Consider the following 23,779-nt stretch of genomic DNA (forward strand, 5'->3'; position numbering starts at 1 on the left):
TAAATCTAAATTTAAATCTTGTCTAGTGAACAAGACAAACAACACTCTGATCCTGTCCCCTGTCCCCTCATTAAAAAATCATTAATATTTAATGTTGTTTGGAATCATTAAAGGTTTGATTAAACAATGACATAATTTATATTGTATATGGCTTAGGAGAAGTAAGCGTAAGGAGTTAATAAATATAACTTAACTTTGACCCCTAACTGTGCAACTATTTATGATTTTAACTTTTTATTCCATACATTAATTAATGCAAATTATAAATGTTGGCAAAAACAACTTCAGAGAAGCTGTGCTCCTGTATCATGTCAGACCATCCTTTCCACCCCGATGCTAAGAATCCTACATACACACACACACACACACACACACACACACACACACACACACACACACACACACACATACACACTGTCTCACAGAAACTCTCTCTCTCTCTCACAAACACACACACACACACACACACACACACACACACACACACACACACACACTGTCTCACAGAAACTCTCTCTTTCTCTCTCTCTCTCTCTCTCTCTCTCTCTCTCTCTCTCTCTTTCTCTCTCTCTCACACACACACACACACACATACTAAATTTCAGTGATGATGCAATCAAATAGGTGTCTGTGTTATTGATGGCCTCAATAAGGATATGAATGAATTTAAATAGGAGGATTTCATGCAAGCCTCTCAGATCATGGACTGTAATCCCAGCACCTCCACCTTATCTAGCTTCACACTCAAGACGTCAGGTAAAGCTGATCAGGGCCTTTACAGTCAATGGCAACTTGTTTTTATTTCAGATTTATTTCATTTATCTTACTATGTCTCTTGCAGTCAAATGATTAACCATAAAGAACTTTATGCCCTAATGTAAAACTATTTTTTGTAAGATGCTTAAAGATTTGAAAACAAAACTCATAATAATGTGAAGCTAATGACATCCCTAAACTTTCTTGTTCGTGTTTGCAGTGCATTTGTTGGTTGTGTCTAACAACATAATATCTAACAATGTCAATGTGTTTTCTTTCTTTCAGATGCAGCTGTGAGATGTCAAACCTAACACAACCCAAGGACAACATCACAATCGGTTTCACAACAAATCTAATCTTTGGACCTGTGTCGATACCACCATTATTAATCTTTCTTTATATCAATGGGGTTGTATTATTCACTTTAAGGAGTAAGCCAGTCTTTCGAGAAACACCTCGATACGTCTTGTTGTACAATCTTATTTTTTCTGACACCTTCCAGTTAGCAGTGGGACAATTTCTGTACATACTGGCTTACGCCCACGTGTATATGATTCGCTATCTCTGTTTCTTATTTGTCATAGTAAGCATCCTTACTAATGAAATCTCCCCTTACAACCTGGCGGTGATGTCACTGGAGAGGTATGTGGCTGTGTGCTTCCCACTGAGGCACTCTGCCTTTGTCACCGCCAAGAACACAGGTGTGTCTATTGCTGTGGTGTGGGCAATCTGCGCCATAAGCACCATAATCCGAATATTTATGTTGATCCTCCTGGAATCTTTGCCTCTAGATCAGTACATGCTGGATTTTTGTTCTAAAGAAACACTTTATAAACACAAAGTGTTCTATGATTTTGAGAAAGCCTTCACTGGTGTCACTTTTGTATTTGTGGGAATTGTAATCATGTGCTCCTATTTTGGTGTGATGATAGCAGCCAAATCTGCTTCCTCAGACAAAGCCTCGTCCACCAAGGCAAAAAAAACTGTTGTGCTGCACATGATTCAGCTGCTTCTCATTCTCTCCTCCACCCTCGTCTCCCCTATTCTATCAGCCTTTGTTGGAAAAGTAGATCGACTCACATTTGTAAGTATTTTTTATGCCCTGTTTGTTGGCCTTGTGAACTTGCCCAGGTGTCTGAGTGGGCTGATATATGGCCTGAGAGACCAAACCATCAGACCCTTTCTTCTGTACCACCTCAGTTTTGGTCTCAGTCAAACAGCTAGGGTATCTGGTCTCAGTCAAACAGCTAGGGCATCTGGTAAATAGACTGCATCACCTTTTTTTTGTCCCTCAGTAGCACTCAAAGCACTTTATATTTTCAGCACGCACACACACACACACACACACACACAGCTGCCATGCAAGACGCTGGCCTGCTCATCAGGGGTAACATGGGTTCAGTGTTTTGCTCAAGGACACTTCGACACACAGACAGGAGGAGCAGAGGATCAAACCACCAACCTTGTGATTACTGGATGATCCTCTCTACCTCCTGAGCCGCAGATGCCCACTGTCATTTACAGTTTTTTTTATTCGCTTTGGTACTATTTTCACAAGTATGTGGTAAAACCTCATAAAGTACAATGCACAAAATACACAATCACTTTCTCACAACACCTAATCAGTGTGTCATCAAAGAAATACCTTTCATATGAAGTAATTGTCTTTCACAATGCAATGCTCACAATACTTTTGATATGCTTCTCATTTAATTTGCGTAAATACATTCGACCAGGACTTAATCCAACAGATTTTAATGGTTACTCACTGAACCGTTTGATAAACCTATATGTTTTCATTTCAGCAATAAACTGTATATTGATTTTGAGAACTACAGAAATAAAATGTGTTTTTGTAAAAAACATATAAATTAACCACACATGATGAATACTCGTTGTTGCTACTTAATTTCAGATTTGAGGTAACCACAATTGGTCATTAGATATACGTAAAAGTGGGGGCGTAAACACTGGCAATTTCTTTTAAAATAGCAGCATAGACAGCAGGGAATAGGAAGAGCTTGTGGACAAGGGATCTGTCAGAGAGGTGGACATGGGCACCAACAGAGAGGTCAGAGAGGTGGACATGGGCTCCAACAGAGAGGTCAGAGAGGTGGGCATGGGTACCAACAGAGAGGTCAGAGAGGTGGGCATGGGTACCGTCAGAGAGGTGGGCATGGGCACCAACAGAGAGGTCAGAGAGGTGGGCATGGGCACCAACAGAGAGGTCAGAGAGATGGGCATTGGCACCAACAGAGAGGTCAGAGAGGTGGGCATGGGCACCAACAGAGAGGTCAGAGAGGTGGACATGGGCTCCAACAGAGAGGTCAGAGAGGTGGGCATGGGTACCAACAGAGAGGTCAGAGAGGTGGGCATGGGTACCGTCAGAGAGGTGGGCATGGGCACCAACAGAGAGGTCAGAGAGGTGGGCATGGGCACCAACAGAGAGGTCAGAGAGGTGGGCATGGGCACCAACAGAGAGGTCAGAGAGGTGGGCATGGGCACCAACAGAGAGGTTAGAGTGGTGGGCATGGGTACCAACAAAGAGGTCAGAGAGGTGGGCATGGGCACCAACAGAGAGGTCAGAGAGGTCAGAGAGGTCAGAGAGGTCAGAGAGGTGGGCATGGGGCCTCTAAATGTTATGTTTTGTTCTCAGTTACGTAGTTACTTAGTAGAAAGTATACCTATAATAAAATTATATCAGAAACATTTTCAAAACTACTTACTTTGCCCAAATGATTGTAGACGATGTCTTCATTGATCCTTCACTTGATTACACATAGGATGGATATTTTGAAAATGATAATTTAACATATTATGTAAATGTGAGTACTGTAAGTGTATTGCCTAATGTCAAACTGTGTAATCAGTTTTTTACATAGTACTGTAGCATATTAATTTCGCACTTCTAAGGCAAATTGAAACATGTATCTTGGATTGTTTGCTGTTGGATGAACTGATTGTTAAAAGTACTAAACTGAAAGAAGATCATACTGTTGTGTTTTGGTTATTAAACCAAATGTTTCCATTACATATTACAATCAACTTGTGTTTGAAACAATGACTGGCTGTGTTACAAGTGTGATCAGTTTGGATCTTTGTGATCTACTTGTGAAAATAGTACCAAAGCGAATTTAAAAAAACTGTATGACCACTGAAACTTGTAATGAACACAATTACGCAATGCTTTATACTACTGTAAAATATAATGTATTATGTCTTCTTGTGAATGGATACATTATTGTCTGGATACATTAATGCATGATAGATGTATGTTGTTTGGGTCTAATTGTAATAGGGGACTGAGAATGTAAGTGTTATCAAGAATAGAAGACATCCGGTTGCATGTATTGCTCTATGCTTCATGAAACCTACTACAACACTTACTTCCCTTCTCCTATTCCAACAACACCATCTCTCTACCCGAATGAACACCTACCACACACATTGCCCAAGGAAAGCCGGCAGGATTCTAAGAGACTGTTCCCACCCGTCCTTCAGTCTCTTTACCCCGTTGCCTTCTGGCAGGCGTTACCACAGTATCCGGTCGGGCACACGCAGACTGGACAACAGTTTCTACCCAAGGGCCATTAGGCTTCTGAATGGACACTGATATGGACATTGATTACTGCACACTAGTCACTTATACACTGTCACTTACAGCTACTGGTTGCTCTTCAGTAACATTGCACTACTGTACCTCACTGTACCTCGCCACCAGGCTCCTGTATGGTCATCGACTTAGTCACTGATCTGCAATTTTGTCCTATTGTACTGTACTCCACTTAGGTTAGAATAGGTTATAGGGTTGAAATAGGTTTTATATGCCTATAGTGTATTATTTATTGTTATCTGTAATTTAGGAAGTTTTAGTATTAGGGTTAGTATAGTCGATTTTTTATTGCTATATGTATATTTAGGAAGTTTCACTTATTTAAGCTCAGCATAGATGTAAATTATGTTCTGTGTACTTATATGTTATGTTATGCCAGGTGCTTGCGTTTTCTTGTCTTAAGAATTTCAGTGCCCAGTCTGACCTTGTGTTGTGCTGTGTACCTGACAAATAAAAGACTTGAACTTGAACTGGAATGATTGGCTGCACTGAATAAAAGTGTCAACCTGTCACCTCATTGTCTTATCTCCTCGACCTGGTTTTAGGACTCCTTCCTGCATCACTCTATTTGAGGTCAATGCCGTCGTTGACGTAAGCAAAAAGAAATGGGGTGTCATTTTCTCCATTTGGATATATTTAAAACTTATCAGTCTCAAACAAAAACAATTGCATTAAAAGTTATTATATTGAGCCAGATTTGAGAACTGATTTTTAAATATTATTTAATGAAGATAGTTTGGGATATTTAGACTGGAGTTGATAAGAGAAAATGTCTGGGACTGGTCAGGTGCCAAAACGGACATGCAATATCACTAAGATCCACCAGGGGGCTTCGCTCCAAATTGAGGGGTTGGGCTTTGTACAAACCACAGTGAAACTTGCTTGTTTGTGTACACTGATACGAAGGCCTGTGCCCTCATTAAAAATCATTAATATTTAATATCATTTAGACTTCAGTTATTCCTTTAGGCCTTCATTAAAGTTCTGAGTAAACATTGACATCATTTAGGTTGTGTATGGTTTTGTTGACGAGGGATCAATGTTTCCCTGTGGACAGATGATGTCATCTAATCTGTGACAATAGAGAGTAAAGCAGGTATGTGGCCTTCACCATGAGATCACAGCGTCGTGACCGCGCTGCTCCTGATCTGACCACAAGACCAGAAGGAATCTACAATCAATCACAAACAACATTTTGACTTTTGTGTGTCAAACGTGATACATTGGAGAAGGAGTCAATTTCATAATCTAAAATAATTTATCTTTGACCTCTAACTGTGCAACTGTTGATTCTTGTATCTTTTTTCAATACAGTGTTTTATGCAAATTCTGAATGTTTGTAAAAAGGACTTTAGACAAGCCATCCATGTCCAACAATCCTTTCTACCTTGATACAAACAATCCTACACCTACACAAACAGACACACTGAAGATATTCCTGGTGTACGTCACAGTTTACACCCAAACCACATACACACAGTCTCATGCACATACACACACACACACATTAGATTTCACTGATGATGTCATCAAATTGCTGACGATGTTATTGGTGGCCTCAATAAGGATATGAATGAATTTAAATAGGAGGATTTCATGCAAGCCTCTCAGATCATGGACTGTAATCCCAGCACCTCTACCTTATCTAGCTTCACACTCAAGACGTCAGGTAAAGCTGATCAGGGCCTTTACAGTCAATGGCAACTTCTTTTTATTTCAGATTTGTTTTATGTATCTTGCTTTAATGTTTATTTTGCAGTCAGATGAGCAACCATGAAGAAGATTATGCTCTCATGTGAATTATTTCTTTACAAAGATGCTTGTGTATCAAAAATATTTTAAGACAAACTTTCTTGTTCGTGTTTGCAGTGCATTTGTTGGTTGTGTCTGACAACATAACATCTAATAATGTCAATGTGTTTTCTTTCTTTCAGATGCAGCTGTGAGATGTCAAACCTAACACAACCCAAGGACAACATCACAATAGATTTCACAAAAAATCTAATCTTTGGACCTGTGTCGATACCACCATTATTAATCTTTCTTTATATCAATGGGGTTGTATTATTCACTTTAAGGAGCAAGCCAGTCTTTCGAGAAACACCTCGATACGTCTTGTTGTACAATCTTATTTTTTCTGACACCTTCCAGTTAGCAGTGGGACAACTTCTGTACATACTGGCTTACGCCCACGTGTATATGATTCGCTATCTCTGTTTCTTAATTGTCATAGTAAGCATCCTTACAACTGAAATCTCCCCTTACAACCTGGCAGTGATGTCACTGGAGAGGTATGTGGCTGTGTGCTTCCCACTGAGGCACTCTGCCATCGTCACCGTCAGGAACACAGGTGTCTCTATTGCTGTGGTGTGGGCCATCTGCGGCATAAGCACCATCGTCCGAATATTTATGTTGATCCTCCTGGAGTCTTTGCCTCTAGATCAGCACATGCTGGATTTTTGTTCTAAAGAAGCACTTTATAAACACAAAGTGTTCTATGATTATGATAAAGCCTTCACTGGTGTCACTTTTGTATTTGTGGGAATCGTAATCTTGGGCTCCTATTTTGGTGTGATGATAGCAGCCAAATCTGCTTCCTCAGACAAAACCTCGACCACCAAGGCTAAAAAAACAGTTGTGCTGCACATGATTCAGCTGCTTCTCATTCTCTCCTCCACCCTCGTCTCCCCTATTCTATTAGCCTTCTATGGAAAAGTAGATCGAGTCACGCTTGTACTTATTCGTTATGTCCTCTTTTTGTGCCTTGTGAACTTGCCCAGGTGTCTGAGTGGGCTGATATATGGCCTGAGAGACCAAACCATCAGACCCTTTCTTCTGTACCACCTCAGTTTTGGTCTCAGACATCCCAAACTGGGACAAACATCCATTGTGCCTTCTAACAAACGTTAATTACACCCCTTTGTACCACTATATCATTTATTATATCTTCTTGCAAATGTTTACATCATTGTCTGACTAAATGAATGCATGATAGCTGCTTTTTTTTTCTTGTAGTAGGTTACAGAATGTAAGTGGCTACAAATAGGTTTGTAAACATGTGTATTATTGAAAGTAGAAGCTTGCTTAATATAAATAGTTTCAAACTGTGACGATGTAATTCATGCATTTCTGTTAACACTCTGGAGTTTATTGAGAGTCTCATTCTGCTGTATAAACTGAAACAAACCATTTCTGATCCGGGAAATCAAGTAAATGACATTCATTACTAAATAACAGATTTACTAACAGAAACAAAAAAAAAATCACCAACTGTACAAAATGTATGACATCATTGATGTACTATTGCATGGTTTTCTACACAGCAGAAGTTCACCTGTTAGTTAGTTGGGATCTTTTTGAATGTTAAATCTAAATTTAAATCTTGTCTAGTGAACAAGACAAACAACAGTCTGATCCTGTCCCCTGTCCCCTCATTAAAAAATCATTAATATTTAATGTTGTTTGGAATCATTAAAGGTTTGATTAAACAATGACATAATTTATATTGTATATGGCTTAGGAGAAGTAAGCGTAAGGAGTTAATAAATATAACTTAACTTTGACCCCTAACTGTGCAACTTTTTATGATTTTAACTTTTTATTCCATACATTATTTAATGCAAATTATAAATGTTGGCAAAAAGAACTTCAGAGAAGCCGTGCTCGTGTATCATGTTACACCATCCTTTCCACCCTGATGCTAAGAATACTACACACACACACACACACACACACACACACACACACACACACACACACATACACACTGTCTCACAGAAACTCTCTCTCTCTCTCTTTCTCTCTCTCTCTCTCTCTCGCTCTCTCTCTCTCTCTCTCGCTCTCTCTCTCTCTCTCTCTCTCTCTCTCTCTCACAAACACACACACACATAATCAATTTCAGTGATGATGCAATCAAATAGGTGTCTGTGTTATTGATGGCCTCAATAAGGATATGAATGAATTTAAATAGGAGGATTTCATGCAAGCCTCTCAGATCATGGACTGTAATCCCAGCACCTCCACCTTATCTAGCTTCACACTCAAGACGTCAGGTAAAGCTGATCAGGGCCTTTACAGTCAATGGCAACATCCCTAAAATCCTTGTTTGTGTTTGCAGTGCATTTGTTGGTTGTGTCTAACAACATAACATCTAACAATGTCAATGTGTTTTCTTTCTTTCAGATGCAGCTGTGAGATGTCAAACCTAACACAACCCAAGGACAACTTTATCCTAGCTTACAGAACGAGTGTCCTATTTGGAACGCTTTCTGTCACTCCATTGTTAATCTTTCTGTATATCAACGGGGTCATATTATTCATTTTAAGAAACAAGCCAGTCTTTAGAGAGACACCTCGATACGTGTTGTTGTACAATCTTCTTTTTGCCGACACCTTCCAGTTAGTAGTGGGACAATTTCTGTACATACTGGCTACAACCCGCGTGTTTATGATTCGCTACCTCTGTGTTATAATTGTCATGTTGGGCATCCTTACCAATGACATCTCCCCTTACAACCTGGCGGTGATGTCACTGGAGAGGTATGTGGCTGTTTGCTTCCCACTGAGGCACTCTGCCATCATCACCGTCAAGAACACAGGTGTGTCTATTGCTGTGGTGTGGGCCATCTCCGGCATAAACACCATTATCCGAATATTTATGTTAATCCTCCTGGAGTCTTTGCCTATAGATCAGTACATGCTGGATTTCTGTGCTAAAGAAACACTTTTCAAACAGGAACTGTTCTATGATTTGGATAAAGCCTTCACTGGTGTCACTTTTGTATTTGTGGGAATTGTAATCTTGTGCTCCTATTTTGGTGTGATGATAGCAGCCAAATCTGCTTCCTCAGACAAAACCTCGTCCACCAAGGCTAAAAAAACAGTTGTGCTGCATATGATTCAGCTGCTTCTCATTCTCTCCTCCACCCTCGTCTCCCCTATTCTAACAGCCTTCTATGGAAAAGTGGACAGAATCACACTTATAACTATTTATTATATTCTGTTTTTGTGCCTTGTGAACTTGCCCAGGTGTCTGAGTGGGCTGATATATGGCCTGAGAGACCAAACCATCAGACCCTTTCTTCTGTACCACCTCAGTTTTGGTCTCAGACATCCCAAACTGGGACAAACATCCATTGTGCCTTCTAACAAACATTAATTACACCCCTTTGTACCACTATAGCATTTATTATGTCTTCTTGCGAACATTTACATCATTCTCTGATTAAATGAATGTATAGCTGCATTTTTTTTTTATTCTTGCAGTAGGTTGCAGAATGTAAGTAATACAGAATAGAAGGTTGCATCAATTGCTGACTGTCTCACGAAATTGGCTACAAATAGCCTTTAAGAAATAGGCTGCTGTGCTGGAGATGGGAGGTACAGTTTGTCAATTGTCTGTTTGTATGTCGCTATGGATGAAAGCATCTGCTAAATAAATAAAATGTTTAATTTAATTATATTAAAAGTAGAAGCTTGCTTAAAATAAATAGTTTCAAACCGTAACAATGTAATGAATGCGTTTCTTTGATCACTCTGTGGAGCTTGGTGCCTCCTGTTGTATCAACTGACAGAAAGAGCAGGGCCGCGTTTGTTCCTGTTTCTGAACCAGGCAGCTAAAAAACACCCAGTCAGGTGGGGTCAACATATCAAGACTCAGCCACATAGGATCATCTGGAAATGCCCTGGTAAGCAAACTCTGGCTTCAAGCGATAAATCTTTTAATCACCACACAAGTAACTTTTTGCGTGTTTTTTTCAATAACCGGGTCAAAGTCTAAGTGACATTGCTGCCTAATATCCTTTGCTATTTAAATTTGTAAATATGTTATATTTACAAAAAGGGGACAAACATGTCGACAGAAATTACAGTAGGAGAGCTGGCAAGTAACAACTTTGTTTATTACACGCACACACACACACACGCACACAAACAGTCACATCTAAGGCAGATAATGCAGCTCAACATCAAGTTCAGGCACACAACACATAAAACAACCAATCAATGAAAAGACACAGTTTCGTATATATGTACAACGTAGAGCATAACAGCCCTTCTGGCCTGATTACAAAATGTCTGGATAACAAACAGACTTCTGAAATCAACATCTTTGCTTGTGTAACATTCACAAACAGCCGACAAATGTATTTAAAATCCCAATAGTTTACATGAAAATGCGTCCACTAAACTGTGTTTGAACATTCCATGTTAGATAAAGTGAAAAACATTCTATGAGTATTAATGTATGTTACTATTTACTGTAGTAAAATATTGCAATTGTCTTGATTTATCATTAAGCGAATGATGTGGGCAGACTACTCAAGGCAGCACTGAGAGTGTTTATGAAAATACTTCACTGGTTTACATTTAAAAAAAGTCATAATCACTTCGAATCTAGGGGAATTTAAGTATTGGGGCACACTGTTGTTTTGGCATGATTCATGATTCACGTGAATGACATGAGGTCAGCGTCACAAGAACGCTAAAACACTGTTGCCCTCTGGTGGTCACTCTACAAAATGACATGTGGAAGATAGGAAGATGATGTGACAGGAGAATTAAGCCTTAGGCCTATCATTCTTAGTCACACAATACTGTAGCAAACACAGATTACAGCCAGAGATCATGTAATCCTCCTTTGACCCATTTCTGTCAATAACGTGTATGAATATAAACAGATGTGACAGTAAATTCATTTGTAATATCTGCTATAAATCCATGATCTTGTCATAGGCTTGTTAGCTGGGCTTTTGCCACACCATGCTAGCCAGTTAACTGTCAGTTAAGTTTAAATATCAGGGCAAACTGTTGAAACAATCAACCGACGGTTTAAACATCAACTTAATAAAATAATAATCATAATTCAGAAACTAATTTACACCACAACACGACAAATACAAAAATTGTAATTAATAAAAAAATGCATACATTGTCTTTGGAATATACAGTGTACATTTCATATGCAAAAATATATTGTGCATTTCAATAAATAATCTTTTTTCCATTCACAAAGAGGACAAAAAGATCTTAAAAAAGAACTACATCAATATGACAAACACCACGTCAAACATCCAAAGTAGCAGTGAAGAGCCTTGGGTTCATAAAAACAACAACACTAAAATAAGGGATAAACTAAAAAATATTAAAACACAACGGTCTCATAATCTTCACAAAAATCACTAGATTATCCCCCCCCCTGGCTCGACGAGGAAACACAAACACTCACAATATACCGTGAACATTTGACACCCAATCACAACGTATACACCCGCCCCAGAAGCGTTCTTCCATGCAGTGATTACCTGGGGCTAAGCCACTCTGAGGAGCCCTCTTCAACAGACCCGGAAGGCTGCCTTGCGGTGCTGTGGCTGGACCGCGGGGTCGCTGGGGAGAAGCTTCTGCCCCTTCCGTCTCCTCCCAAGGAGCCTTTGGCGAGGCGGCCTGCTGGGGGGCGGAGGCCTGCTTGGGGGCGGTCTGCAGCTGCGCCACAGCGTCCTGGGGGTGGAGGGGCTGAACGGGGAGCGAGGGAGGCCACGGCGAGGCCGTCTGGAGGAGGGGGGAGTGCCACCAGGAGCCTGGGTCCTGGCGTGGTCGCGGTCGTTCAAGGCTCCGCCTGGTGGCGCCGGAGCAGCTTCCTGTGAGACTGCCTCCGTCTGAGCCTCCGATAGGGGGTAGAGGAAAGAGCCAAAATGGCCGCCGCTCCACTCCATCACCGACACACTGTAGGAAGAGGACATTTTCCCATCCGGGGACTCCTGTAGGATGCATCCAAAACCAAATGTCAGTCAATGACTTTACATTAGATAAAAAGCTCATATCCAATCACTGGAACCGGGAAAAGAGTTACTGTACACAAATGATGACATGGTATGGTTTCAAATGTAACTGTTTCCATGATAATGTTTGGGATGTACCCTACAGCAAGATGAGGAAGATGCAGAAATGTGATTGACCAAGTTCATTACGTGTAAACAGTTTCCCTTCTCCAAAGTTGAGTAGAGGAGTTTGGATTTTTTTCTTGTATTTGTCTTTTTTCTTTTCTTTCTTTTTTTAACACATTTTAATTTTCAACGGTTTCTGTCAATTTGGTGTACAGATGTCAATCATACGGGTGTGTTCGATATAGGATTAGTCACGGACTGGGCAGTCACCTCACTACCACTCCATGCAAGTCCAATCCTCCTCCTCTTCGATAACATCATCATCCTCTTCACAAAACATGGCCTCCGGCTTCTGTCCCCAAAACAAAAGAAGAAGAACTTGGTAACAAGAGAAGAAGAACTTGGTAAACCAACACCTCTGTAGACCCCCGGCATGACGCCTGGGTCACTGTGGCCGTTGGCATGGTTAAGACGCTCCACACAAGACGTCCAAATTCTAACATCTCCATTTTCACGTGACCGAAATGATATGAAACGTACGGATGACACGATTAAAGGGACATTCCACTGCAAAAAGAAAGAAAGGACCGAAGGCGTCCCATGCTGCCGTTCCACACGTTCTGTCGCAGCGTCACACTAACCAGCACGGTGCAGGTGTGGTAGGGAGGTCCAGGGAAGGGCCCGTGATCCATCCCCTTGTTCATGTCCACTATGATCTCGTTCTTGTGCATGGGAAGAGCTGCCCCGCCCGGCTCCTGCAGAGCCAGCACGATCACCGTGGTGTTGTCAGCACGCAGCATGCGCTGTTTCCAAAACAGAAGGGCCGTGCATCCCAGCCGAGTGGCGCACGACATCCCTTTAGGACCCTGCGGAGCACACAGAACCCCGGTCAACCAGTAGAACTAACCGTAATAAACACTCACAGCTCACAGGTTCTCTGGGTGAGGGGCTGGGGGGGGGGAAGGGTATCGCTCAGTGGTGGAGCAATTACCTGCCGATCTTGGCCCTGCTTGTTTGAATGTTTGAGGAAGAGGCGAGCCAAATGATAACTGGAGATGGAGAGATGGGGGGAGAGGGGAGGATAGAGGGGGGGGGGGGGAGAGGGGAAGATAGAGGGGGGGGGGGGAGAGGGGAAGATAGAGGGGGGGGGGGGGACGGGGGGCGAGAGGAGGGGGAGAGGGGGGGGAAAGACGGGGGGGATGGGCACCTACCACCATCTCGTCGTGGCTCTGACACATGCGCACGGCGTCTCTGGGGGGCATCATGTTCCACAGGCCGTCACTGCCCAGGATGACGTAGCGGTGGTGCTTGGGGTCAAGGGTCAACACCGCGGTGTCAGGCTCCGGTGACACTACAAACTCCCCGCTGTAGAAATCGTAGCTCCACAGATCCCCTTGAGGAAGAGCAGATGCAGACGTCAGCAAGCGCTGTGATTGGATGTGACGACGCGCTGTGATTGGATGTGACGACACGCTGTGATTGGATGTGACGACGCGCTGTGATTGGATGTGACGACACGCTGTGATTGGATGTGACGACGCGCTGTGATTGGATGTGACGACACGCTGTGATTGGATGTGACGACGCGCTGTGATTGGATGTGACGACGCGCTGTGATCTGATGTGACGACGGTCATGTTTGTGTGATACACTCGAGGCCAGATTCTATACAGAGACGGGTGTGAAACACAAACTGACAGACTCTAGAGACCGAAACTACAGTCACCTGTACGTGTTAGGACAAATATGTGATATGCAGTCAGCTGTACGTGTTAGGACAAATATGTGATATGCAGTCAGCTGTACGTGTTAGGACAAATATGTGATATGCAGTCAGCTGTACGTGTTAGGACAAATATGTGATATGCATTCAGCTGTACGTGTTAGGACAAATATGTGATATGCAGTCAGCTGTACGTGTTAGGACAAATATGTGATATGCAGTCAGCTGTACGTGTTAGGACAAATATGTGATATGCAGTCAGCTGTACGTGTTAGGACAAATATGTGATATGCAGTCAGCTGTACGTGTTAGGCAAATATGTGATATGCAGTCAGCTGTACGTGTTAGGACAAATATGTGATATGCAGTCAGCTGTACGTGTTAGGACAAATATGTGATATGCAGTCAGCTGTACGTGTTAGGACAAATATGTGATATGCAGTCAGCTGTACGTGTTAGGACAAATATGTGATATGCAGTCAGCTGTACGTGTTAGGACAAATATGTGATATGCAGTCAGCTGTACGTGTTAGGACAAATATGTGATATGCAGTCAGCTGTACGTGTTAGGACAAATATGTGATATGCAGTCAGCTGTACGTGTTAGGACAAATATGTGATATGCAGTCAGCTGTACATGTTAGGACAAATATGTGATATGGGTACCCAAAGCTCGGGCTACAGCCAAGAAGGGGATCTGGTCGATGACTGTGCTTCTCCTCACAGGCCCATTGTGGGTCAGTCTGGGTCTCTTCCACACCACACGGTTCACCCCAGACTTCTTAACTACACTGAAGTAGGAGGAACGAAGGAGGACAGTTAGGACTAAGCTTCAGCTGGCTAGACAAAGGTGTCATACAGACAATTGCATGGGAAAACCCTATTGTTTAGCACCACACCCACACATTCATCATCATCATCATCATCATCATCATCATCGCCTGTGACTTCCTGGTAAACAGGACAGTCTATCTCACCTGCCACCAAGTCGCTCTATCCTCTCTCTTTCTTTGGGCAGTTCAGGTTTGTGGTCTTGTGTGACTTCCAATGCCTCCATGGGCATCTTGGGATCCTCTTTCTCTCCAATCACCACCGCTGAATCCCCCACATGAGCCACATACATTTGCCTGCCCCGGATCACGACCACGCTCGCTGTTGTGCCTGACGTACTGGGTAAACCGGTGATGGTCTTCGGCCACTCAGCTATGAGTAAAAGTAACAATAAACCTCGTCAGAGACTAGGTAGAGATGTTTTAAACGTGTAGAAACTTTTACGATGTGATACTAGCCAATAAGATACTTACGTAGCTTCTTCCACATTGCATGATGACAAGCGATAAACCCCTTGCGGAGGGCTGCACACACTTCTTCATGGTCTTTGGACCAAAAACTCCGTTGTCTTTTTAGAATATTCCACAAATTATTTTGCGCAAAACTTGCGGCTTCACCACCTCCGTGTCCATCAAATATAGCGAAAAACGCAACCGACTTCCGAGTGTCAACAGTGTGCTGTCCATGTTCCTGATCGCATGGTGACACTCTGCCTTCGGCCATGGATTGACCGCCCTCTTCTCCATCCATGCTTTCTGTCCACATTGCGGTCACGGGACCATCGGTTTGTGCGTTGTCGGTTTCACTGCTTTGAGTCCGCTCAGTAAAATCTACTTCAGAATCTCCTTTTTCCAGTGTCGGCGAATCTGGATGATTATCCTCCATCGTTGGATTCGGCTCGTACTCCACTTTAATCTCGAACAGATCCTCCATGTATCTCCTACCTCCACGCTCTGAGAATGCACTCATTCTAAAAGTTATTGCGTCGTCCATAGTCAGTAAATTGATAAGATACTTCGAATGGGGTAATTAAATAGGCCGCTTGGCCATTTGAACAACAATTTTTGCCGCGATGTCAGAGGTCGAATTGTTAGCGTTCCAGCTTCCTTCCTTTTTGTTTGTTTTCTACAATAACGTGCTGGCGTCGTACGTACTGACGTCAAGGTACGCGACAGAGGAAAAGGGTGGAGAGGAGCTGTCAATTTTTTTGTTGTTGGTGTATTTCCCTGCCTGGCGATGGCATGACAGATGGTGAATATTGGCTTGTTAACAGTTTAACTGTTCAGCTACATGAGAAGGTACAAGGAAAGGCAATTTCAGCTTGACGAGGTGGCTAGCTAGCTACCATCGATCAAGAAGGGGGTATTTCTGCTAGCAAAGACCTGGTTGCTGGCCAGAAGGAAAACAACATGGCTGCCTTGGAGCTCGAATGGATCCCGGAGACATTATACAACACTGCAATATCTGCAGTAGTGGATAATTACAGTCAATCCCGAAGAGATATACGTTCCCTCCCAGAGAATATTCAGTTCGATGTTTACTACAAGGTATGTCCTCCGTGTGATGTTTCTCCGCGCGCTGATGGCTTGAGACGAATTAAATATTTAGTGCTATTACCGTTAGCTTGCTAGCTACCGATGTCTTCTGACTGTGGCAACGATAGTTAACTAACGTTCTGTGTTAGCTACGGGATATGATGGTATCAGTAGGTACAGCTATGTAGACCAGGTCACTGGCTGTCAACATGCTTAGTTGCTCAAGTTTATTGACCACTGCACTGCTTGGGAAAGTATTTTAATGTTAACCCGTAATAATACGTGGCATGACAATCTGGCTACGTTGTTCTGAGAACAAACGGCGTTGCCGACCCTTCAACGATCTAGCTTATAAACTTATGGTTGACGGCTCTCGTATTTATATTTATTCTTTATCTCCCTTCCATGTGTCACAGCTCTACCAACAGGGCCGCCTTTGCCAGCTGGGAGGAGAGTTCTGCGAGCTGGAGGTTTTTGCCAAAGTTCTACGAGCGTCAGATAAAAGGTACTCGTCCTATATCAAAGTCAGGAATACAAACTCATAATATGAAGAGTAATGTGGGAGGATGTGAACTGAAATAACGACAGTGAGCGAATCAACTTGCACAGAACAATGTTGAGAGGTTTCTAGCGACTTGATATCGAGGATTATTTTGCAACTGTTATTTGAGAGTGAGCACTTTTGTTGATTCAAAATGAATGTTGTGTCATTCATTTAAACCGTGCCCCCCCAGGCATCTCCTCCACCACTGTTTCCAGGCGCTCATGGATCACGGTGTGAAGGTAGCATCAGTTCTGGCCAACTCCTTCAGTCGTCGGTGCTCCTACATCGCAGAGTCAGAAGCCCATGTGAAGGAGAAGGCCATCCAGTTCGGCTTTGTTTTAGGTGGGTCTCCTTCATGCCTCAGTGTGTTTTGTGTCTGAACCTAAGAGAAGACGACCAGTCAGGTCATACACAGAGTGCGAGTTCAGTGGCACCTGTCACTTGCAGGTGACTTTAACCCGCCTGCCTGCTACCAGCCACTTTGTGGAGCCTTTGATCTAAGTTAGAGGGGAAATCCCGCGAGATCTGCCGTTTGATACGTGTTGCGAGGAACGAGACTTTAGCCACAACGTTTGGTTGAATCTGTCGCAGGGGGCTTCCTCTCGGACGCTGGTTGGTACGGCGACGCGGAGAAGGTGTTCCTGTCCTGCCATCAGCTGTGCACCCTGCACGACGAGGTTTTACACTGGTACCGCGCTGTGGAGTGTTGCGTCAGGTCAGAGTTCAGACACTCAGCAGTCGTCCACCATGGATTCAACTCCTAGAATATCCTCACAAACTCGATTTTCACCGCCATCCGGTTGGCTCGGTTGCGGGCCGTAATAACGACTGATTTGATTGGTCCTGTGCCCCCCCCCAGGTTGCTGCATGTCAGGAATGGGAATTGCAAGTATCATCTTGGCGAAGAGACGGTGAAATTAGCCCAGTCGTATATGGACAAGCTGGCCACACACGGTCACCATGCCAACAAGGCTGCGCTGTACGGAGAGCTGTGCGCTCTTCTTTTCGCTAAGAGCCACTACGACGAGGTACGTGTGTCAGTCGTCATAGAAACGCAAGAAACACCAGGGAAAAAAACAAAATTACATATATTTTATTTATTTTTTCTTGGAATTACAATGAATTTGAGCAGGCTTGCACAAAACAACTCAGGTTTTCATGTATGCTTCGCCATGTCTCTACAGGCGTACCGTTGGTGTATAGAAGCTATGAAGGAGATCACAGCAGGGTTACCTGTGAAGGTTGTGGTGGATGTCCTCAGACAGGCTTCTAAGGTACGGTTGTTCCCCCTTGCTTCATGTGGTCATCATATGTCTGGCACACCCAAGGGAATATTCTGATCACTGGACATTTAGGACATCACTTTTTATCAAGTAAGATGCTTTGCACATGGTGAAACCACAAGTTTGTGATTTTCAGAGAAAACAATGTCCTAAAAACATCTTGAACATGATGAACTCTGACCCTTTTCTTGGCAGGCCTGCGTTGTCAAGAGGGAGTTCAGGAAAGCCGAACAGCTGATCAAACATGCCGTCTTTCTGGCACGGTGAGTTGTCATCAATTATATTGTCTCATTTCCTCTTGTGACTTCATGTTTCAAACTGTTTCCATTTCCTGCTACAGGGAACATTTTGGACTCAAGCACCCAAAGTATTCAGATACACTCCTTGATTATGGATTTTATTTGCTGAATGTTGATAACATCTGCCAGTCCGTTGCAATATACCAGGTGAGTAAGCGTGCGAGTCCCTTTTAGACTATACACGCCTAAAGAGCACATGCCTATAATCTGATGTTAAAAACTGTTTCTGTGGTTTCAGACCGCTTTAGATATCCGACAGTCTGTGTTTGGAGGGAAGAACATCCACGTAGCCACAGCACACGAGGACCTCGCCTACTCCTCCTATGTGCACCTGTACAGCTCTGGCAAGTTTGACAATGCGCTGTGAGTAACTCATTATCCGGGTCAGATATGTGTTCTTGTGTAATGTGCTTTGACCGTGTCCCAGTATGAGTTGACGTTTCTAGGAAATGTTTGTGCTTTCACCCCTGACGTATTTTTGTGTCGCTGTGTGCAATCTCTTCTCCCTCTGGGTACGCCTGGCATCCCTCTCCAGATTCCACGCAGAGCGAGCGATCGACATCATCACCCACATTCTCCCTCAGGATCATCTGTTACTGGCCTCGTCCAAAAGGGTCAAAGGTACCGAACCACCAAAGCTGTTTCCTCCAAACCTACAGTTTGTTGTTGCTGTCGACATCAGAGCACTTGGTTGTACAGGGTTTCCCGCAGAAAATGTGTTGGTAAAGGTGGTAGGGTGGGGTTTGCTGTCAGACCAGGAGGGGAAGAGAAGTTTGTGCTATAGACTAATGTGTTCTGCAGAGAAGGGAGACTGGCGTTGGTCAATGTTTGGAATGGAAGGGAGAAAACAGGACGGCGGAAATCGCTATATATATATATATATTTAAAGCGTGTGTTGTTAAGGCGGCTTAACTGCAAAGTGCTGCGGGAAACCCTGGTGTATACTCACTGGTTCTTAAAGGAAGTGTGCGAGAGAGTGTGTTAGAGTATGTGAGTGGTGAAGAAGGGATAGCTGGGGTGGGGACATGAGATCAAACGAGTAATTCTTCTGTTACTTTGCTGCTTCCTGGTTGAGTTAGTCTCCCGTCCTAACGCCTGTGCTCCGTCAGCTCTGATCCTGGAGGAGATCGCCATCGACTGCCACAACAAGGAGACGGAGGAGCGGCTCCTACAGGAGGCACACGACCTCCACCTCTCCTCCCTCCAGCTGGCCAAGAAGGCCTTCGGGGAGTTCAACGTTCAGACGGCCAAACACTACGGCAACCTGGGCCGACTCTACCAGTCCATGCGGAAGTTTAAGGTCAGACGATGGTGTTTTCGTCCCCCCACAACAGATGAGCGTCTGTCTTAGAGGAGATCGGGACAGAGTGCGTCCGCCCTGTGACACACTTTCGTCACTCGGCAATCTCTGTGTTGTTCATTCATGTGTCCTCTGGCATTGGAAGGGGAGATACTCTACACATGTGTAGCTCGATCAGAAGGTTAGATCAGAAGGCCTCAGGTTCAAATCCCCTCCTTTACGTTGCGTGGATACAAGCATCTACTAAGTGAAAATAAAAGAGCATATTAAACTCTTTAACGTTAGTCTACGTTAAAAGAAAGTCGATTAGACATAAGCCAGTCTACATTCAAAAGACAAAGTGAACCTGGAGTACTGGGAGCTTTGTCAACGTCAGGTGGCTTAGCAGTTAGGGAGTCGGGCTATTAATCAGAAAGTTGCTGGTTTGATTCCCGGCTGTGCAAAATGACATTGTGCCCTTGGGCAAGGCACTTCACCCTACTTGCCTCGAAGGAATGTCCCTGTACTTACTGTAAGTTGCTCTTGATAAGAGCGTCTGATAAATGACTAAATGTAGATGTTGTGGTTGTGTTCCAGGAGGCAGAGGAGATGCACATAAAGGCGATCCAGATCAAAGAGCAGCTACTGGGGCAGGAGGACTACGAGGTGGCCCTGTCTGTGGGTCACCTGGCCTCCCTCTACAACTACGACATGAACCAGTATGAGGACGCAGAGAGGCTGTACCTGCGCTCCATCGCGATTGGTCAGTCTCTAGACTGGACGCCGCAGGGCCCATCCAGACACATCGTTTTCGTCTTCTCAATAATTCTATTTCTCATATTCCTCTTTCTCACGTCAGTTTTTTCTTCTTTGCTTTTCGTCACGTAGGTAAGAAGCTCTTCGGCGAAGGCTACAGCGGACTGGAATACGACTACCGAGGGCTAATTAAACTGTACAACTCTGTTGGAAACTATGAGAAAGTCTTTGAGTATCACAATATTTTATCTAACTGGAATCGCCTGAGAGACCGTCAGTTTGCCGTGGCGGACGCCTTGGAAGATGTCAACACCAGTCCCCAGGACACCGAGGAGGTGGTTCAAGCCTTCCTGCTGTCACACAACCACAGGGCTGGACCCCCTGCGTAGGAAAAACACACGTGCTCACCCATGCACATCTAATACACACAGGTCAACAAAAAAATACACAAAAAAACAAGCAAACAATGCATTAGTATTCACAGTACATGTGTTAAATCTACATCCATATCAGAGTTTTACAACGGGAAACACCCAGTATTGGAGAGAAGTGGTAGCATTCATGGAAATGCTTTTGGACCCAAACTTGTCAGTTCTGTCGCTGGACAGAGTTCCCCTGGGACGCAAATGGAGGACGGCGTTACGGAAGGATGAAACCTATGCCATGCGCGTGGAGTCACTTCAAATCTTCACCCTGTAAAAGTGGACACGAGAAGGGGAAAACGAACCTATGTACATAAGACGATACAAATGGGTCTTTTTAGAATATTAAATTTGTTTTACGGTTTCCTAATAGGATGCCCCCTCGCAACTGATTATGCTATGGTTTGCCACAGATTCAGATGGTCTGAGCTTTTACTGCGTGCACCTGCAGATGTTACTCATGTATACTTTTTAAGCGGAGGTCACATAATTGATGTTCAATGTTACAAAGGAGTTTAAAAAAGGAGCTTCAGTGCATCGACCAATTTTCTTTTTTCCTCCTTTAGAGCGTCTGCTTCAGACTCAGTCCAAAGTCTTTAATGTTTATAACTTGTAGTTGTTTTTATTTAGAAAATACAACACAGCCATACAATCGGAACATTATTCTGCTCAAATTATGTTTTTAAAAGACTTGCTGATTTGAGGATTTTAAGATCCTTTTATTACTCCCTAAAATGACAAGGTACAATGGGAAATGCCAAGTGTTTTTAAGGAATTTCACATGCCTAAACCAAAAACAAGAAAGCTAAACATGTCACATACGTTACTCCCCCCCTTTCAGTATGTACACTTCTGGCCTGCAAATACAATTGGCTCTACTTTATTTTTGGCCTTGTGTTCACATCCAATACAATGTTGTCAAGCTGTGAAAGTAGCAGTGGTAGTGAATGAGTATGTTAACTTGTCCAGTCATAACTAAAGTGACCCCTGTTTTAACTGACTACTGTAGGTGCATTTGATTTCTTGCCTTGCTTTTGAACAAATGCATGTTGGTCACATGGGTGTTGATGTTACATGTGCTGTAATGTTCCAACTGAGGTCCAAGCCTTAGTCTTAAAGGGCGCTCAGCACACTCTGATCTCGAGTCTTGATCTGGTTGTCACGGACAACGTTTGCTCTCCACTCCTCTACCAAGAGAGTGAAGCCGAGCCATGCTTTCTCCCTCATTAGGACGCCTGTTCTATCTGTTGAACAACCAGCAGCCCGTTTTTACAACTAGCCGAACAGGGATCGTTTTTAGGGGTTAGATGAATTAATACTGTGTCAAGGGGTGGGTTAATTTTGAGTCAGTTGAAAATGTTTGGTGATTGGTGCGATTTTTTTTTAATAAATATAAAAAAAAATATATAAAAAAAGACGACGACTTCGTAAAAGCTCAAGTGAAGCTCAGATTTCTGTACGTTGTGATGATGTGATTTCCCCCCCCCCTCTTCCTGTTTCAACACTTTGATCAACATGCGCTTTGTGTACATACACCTGGCAATAGTATAAGAGGATCTAGGAAATTAGATGTGCATAAAGTTAATCCACCTTGTTTTCTTTTTTTTAACAGGCCGCTTGTGGCCGGCGCGTTACTTGTTTTGTTTACATTTCTAATGTAATTGTTACTGGTGAATGTGGCAGTAAGGGCTCCCCTTAGACACGTATTGTGTTTGATGGGTGCCGAATATCATGAGGATACATTAACCTGGGTCTTGCTTATCAAAATGTTGTATCACTATCACCTGTGATTCAGTGAAGGTGTATGTAATGTGTCTCTGTAACTATATATATATATATATATATATATATATATATATATATATATGTTTTAATCAAAGGTTAGCACTAATAGAAAGTTGCTCCTGCAAGTCAAATTTCTGTACAGAACAATCCTATTCACAGTATCATCAGTTAAGCCATTGATCACTCTTAAATCCAGTTAGATTTTACGCAAGGGATTTAAAACCTGGAGTAAGCCTATAGTTGGACTGAAGTACACTTCTAGCGGAGACTAACGTGTCCAAGCTAATGTGTGTGGATAGATAAAGCGATGATGAGGAAAAAACATAATTATTTTATTTGATCCTTGGCAAAAACATTTTAAACCAAAAACGTTTGCAACAATTGGACTGTGTCTGTAAATTGTACCACGTGTCTCCTGGTTACATCTGAAAACATAGGCTTTACAATGATAGAAGGATGCAATATTTCTAGCTATGTTTTTAGATGTAGCTAATATTTTAGGAGGGAACCATTAAAGAATGTGGCGTTCATTGAAGTGATAACTTAATAATGGACTTAATACTGCAATATTATTGCTACCAGCATATAACATGCAGCTGTTGAAATGTGAACATGATTGTATTGGATTGCGCTTTATTAATACTATGTACACGGATTGGGAGAATGACAGGATCCATGATATTAACTATTTCTGTCACTGTACAGTTTTCTTTTCTATCACGAAGACTATACATATGGATCGTGTGTTCTGAAATTCTTAAAATATTGGTCAGCTCTAGAGTATGAGAAAAAAAGAGAAAGTGCATTGTTTATAACATTGACTATACGACCCGCAATTGTAATATTTGCCACCTCCATGTTTCAGCACCTCCGTTACATTAAACTGGTTTATACATGATCATGGAGTACATTTACCAAGTTTTATTTATTACGCTATCTGTAACTGCGCAAGGATAATTTTGTACAAGTGGGTGAAAATGATGTAAATACATAAAATGTCATTATTTGAATGTGCAAACTGGTAGGTCGAGAGGCCTAATTTTGACAGCTCTTGTGTCACATGACAGGTCGGT

The 23,779-nt window shown here is 42.8% G+C and overlaps 5 protein-coding genes across 5 annotated transcripts; 4 read left to right on the plus strand and 1 right to left on the minus strand.

Annotated features, from left to right (window-relative positions):
* Positions 1–1,015: 1,015 nt before the first annotated feature.
* On the plus strand, positions 1,016–2,023 carry LOC146287745 (odorant receptor 131-2-like). The gene has a single exon (XM_084698700.1). The coding sequence runs from the start codon at positions 1,016–1,018 to the stop codon at positions 2,021–2,023; it is 1,008 nt and encodes a 335-aa protein (XP_084554826.1).
* A 4,006-nt stretch (positions 2,024–6,029) lies between these two features.
* On the plus strand, positions 6,030–7,330 carry LOC146287746 (odorant receptor 131-2-like). The gene is made up of 2 exons (XM_084698423.1): positions 6,030–6,038; positions 6,304–7,330. Exon 2 carries the CDS (start codon positions 6,317–6,319, stop codon positions 7,277–7,279), a length of 963 nt encoding a protein of 320 aa, XP_084554549.1. The 5' UTR covers positions 6,030–6,038; positions 6,304–6,316; the 3' UTR covers positions 7,280–7,330.
* A 1,195-nt stretch (positions 7,331–8,525) lies between these two features.
* Positions 8,526–9,527, plus strand: LOC146287747 (odorant receptor 131-2-like). Its single transcript, XM_084698701.1, has one exon. It carries the CDS (start codon positions 8,526–8,528, stop codon positions 9,525–9,527), a length of 1,002 nt encoding a protein of 333 aa, XP_084554827.1.
* A 721-nt stretch (positions 9,528–10,248) lies between these two features.
* LOC146287748 (protein phosphatase 1D-like) lies at positions 10,249–15,967 on the minus strand. The gene is made up of 7 exons (XM_084698181.1): positions 15,277–15,967; positions 14,950–15,175; positions 14,639–14,763; positions 13,461–13,642; positions 12,891–13,115; positions 12,520–12,601; positions 10,249–12,123 (listed from the first exon to the last, which is right to left on the minus strand). The coding sequence occupies exons 1-6, from the start codon at positions 15,794–15,796 to the stop codon at positions 12,524–12,526; spliced, it is 1,356 nt and encodes a 451-aa protein (XP_084554307.1). The 5' UTR covers positions 15,797–15,967; the 3' UTR covers positions 10,249–12,123; positions 12,520–12,523.
* A 54-nt stretch (positions 15,968–16,021) lies between these two features.
* LOC146287749 (amyloid protein-binding protein 2) lies at positions 16,022–23,604 on the plus strand. The gene is made up of 13 exons (XM_084698180.1): positions 16,022–16,350; positions 16,755–16,843; positions 17,073–17,224; positions 17,474–17,597; positions 17,742–17,910; positions 18,067–18,156; positions 18,361–18,428; positions 18,506–18,611; positions 18,703–18,827; positions 19,000–19,085; positions 19,574–19,764; positions 20,341–20,506; positions 20,632–23,604. Exons 1-13 carry the CDS (start codon positions 16,213–16,215, stop codon positions 20,886–20,888), a joined length of 1,761 nt encoding a protein of 586 aa, XP_084554306.1. The 5' UTR covers positions 16,022–16,212; the 3' UTR covers positions 20,889–23,604.
* The last annotated feature ends 175 nt before the right edge of the window (positions 23,605–23,779 follow it).

Source organism: Hypomesus nipponensis, chromosome 5 (assembly GCF_054491055.1).
Source record: "Hypomesus nipponensis isolate SF chromosome 5, ASM5449105v1, whole genome shotgun sequence".
Taxonomy (NCBI): Eukaryota; Metazoa; Chordata; class Actinopteri; order Osmeriformes; family Osmeridae; genus Hypomesus; species Hypomesus nipponensis.

What these genes read in the sequence shown, in the direction of transcription:
- LOC146287746 (XM_084698423.1), top strand. Translation starts at nt 6,317, where the DNA reads ATGTCAAACCTAACACAACCCAAGGACAACATCACAATAGATTTCACA.
- LOC146287747 (XM_084698701.1), top strand. Translation starts at nt 8,526, where the DNA reads ATGTCAATGTGTTTTCTTTCTTTCAGATGCAGCTGTGAGATGTCAAAC.
- LOC146287748 (XM_084698181.1), bottom strand. Translation starts at nt 15,796, where the DNA reads ATGGACGACGCAATAACTTTTAGAATGAGTGCATTCTCAGAGCGTGGA. An exon ending in TGCAATGTGGAAGAAGCTAC is followed by an intron (nt 15,176 to 15,276) that starts GTAAGTATCTTA and finishes TTTTACTCATAG; the next exon opens with CTGAGTGGCCGAAGACCATC. An exon ending in ATAGAGCGACTTGGTGGCAG is followed by an intron (nt 14,764 to 14,949) that starts GTGAGATAGACT and finishes CTCCTACTTCAG; the next exon opens with TGTAGTTAAGAAGTCTGGGG.
- LOC146287745 (XM_084698700.1), top strand. Translation starts at nt 1,016, where the DNA reads ATGTCAATGTGTTTTCTTTCTTTCAGATGCAGCTGTGAGATGTCAAAC.
- LOC146287749 (XM_084698180.1), top strand. Translation starts at nt 16,213, where the DNA reads ATGGCTGCCTTGGAGCTCGAATGGATCCCGGAGACATTATACAACACT. An exon ending in CTAAGAGCCACTACGACGAG is followed by an intron (nt 17,911 to 18,066) that starts GTACGTGTGTCA and finishes ATGTCTCTACAG; the next exon opens with GCGTACCGTTGGTGTATAGA. An exon ending in GGCAAGTTTGACAATGCGCT is followed by an intron (nt 18,828 to 18,999) that starts GTGAGTAACTCA and finishes ATCCCTCTCCAG; the next exon opens with ATTCCACGCAGAGCGAGCGA.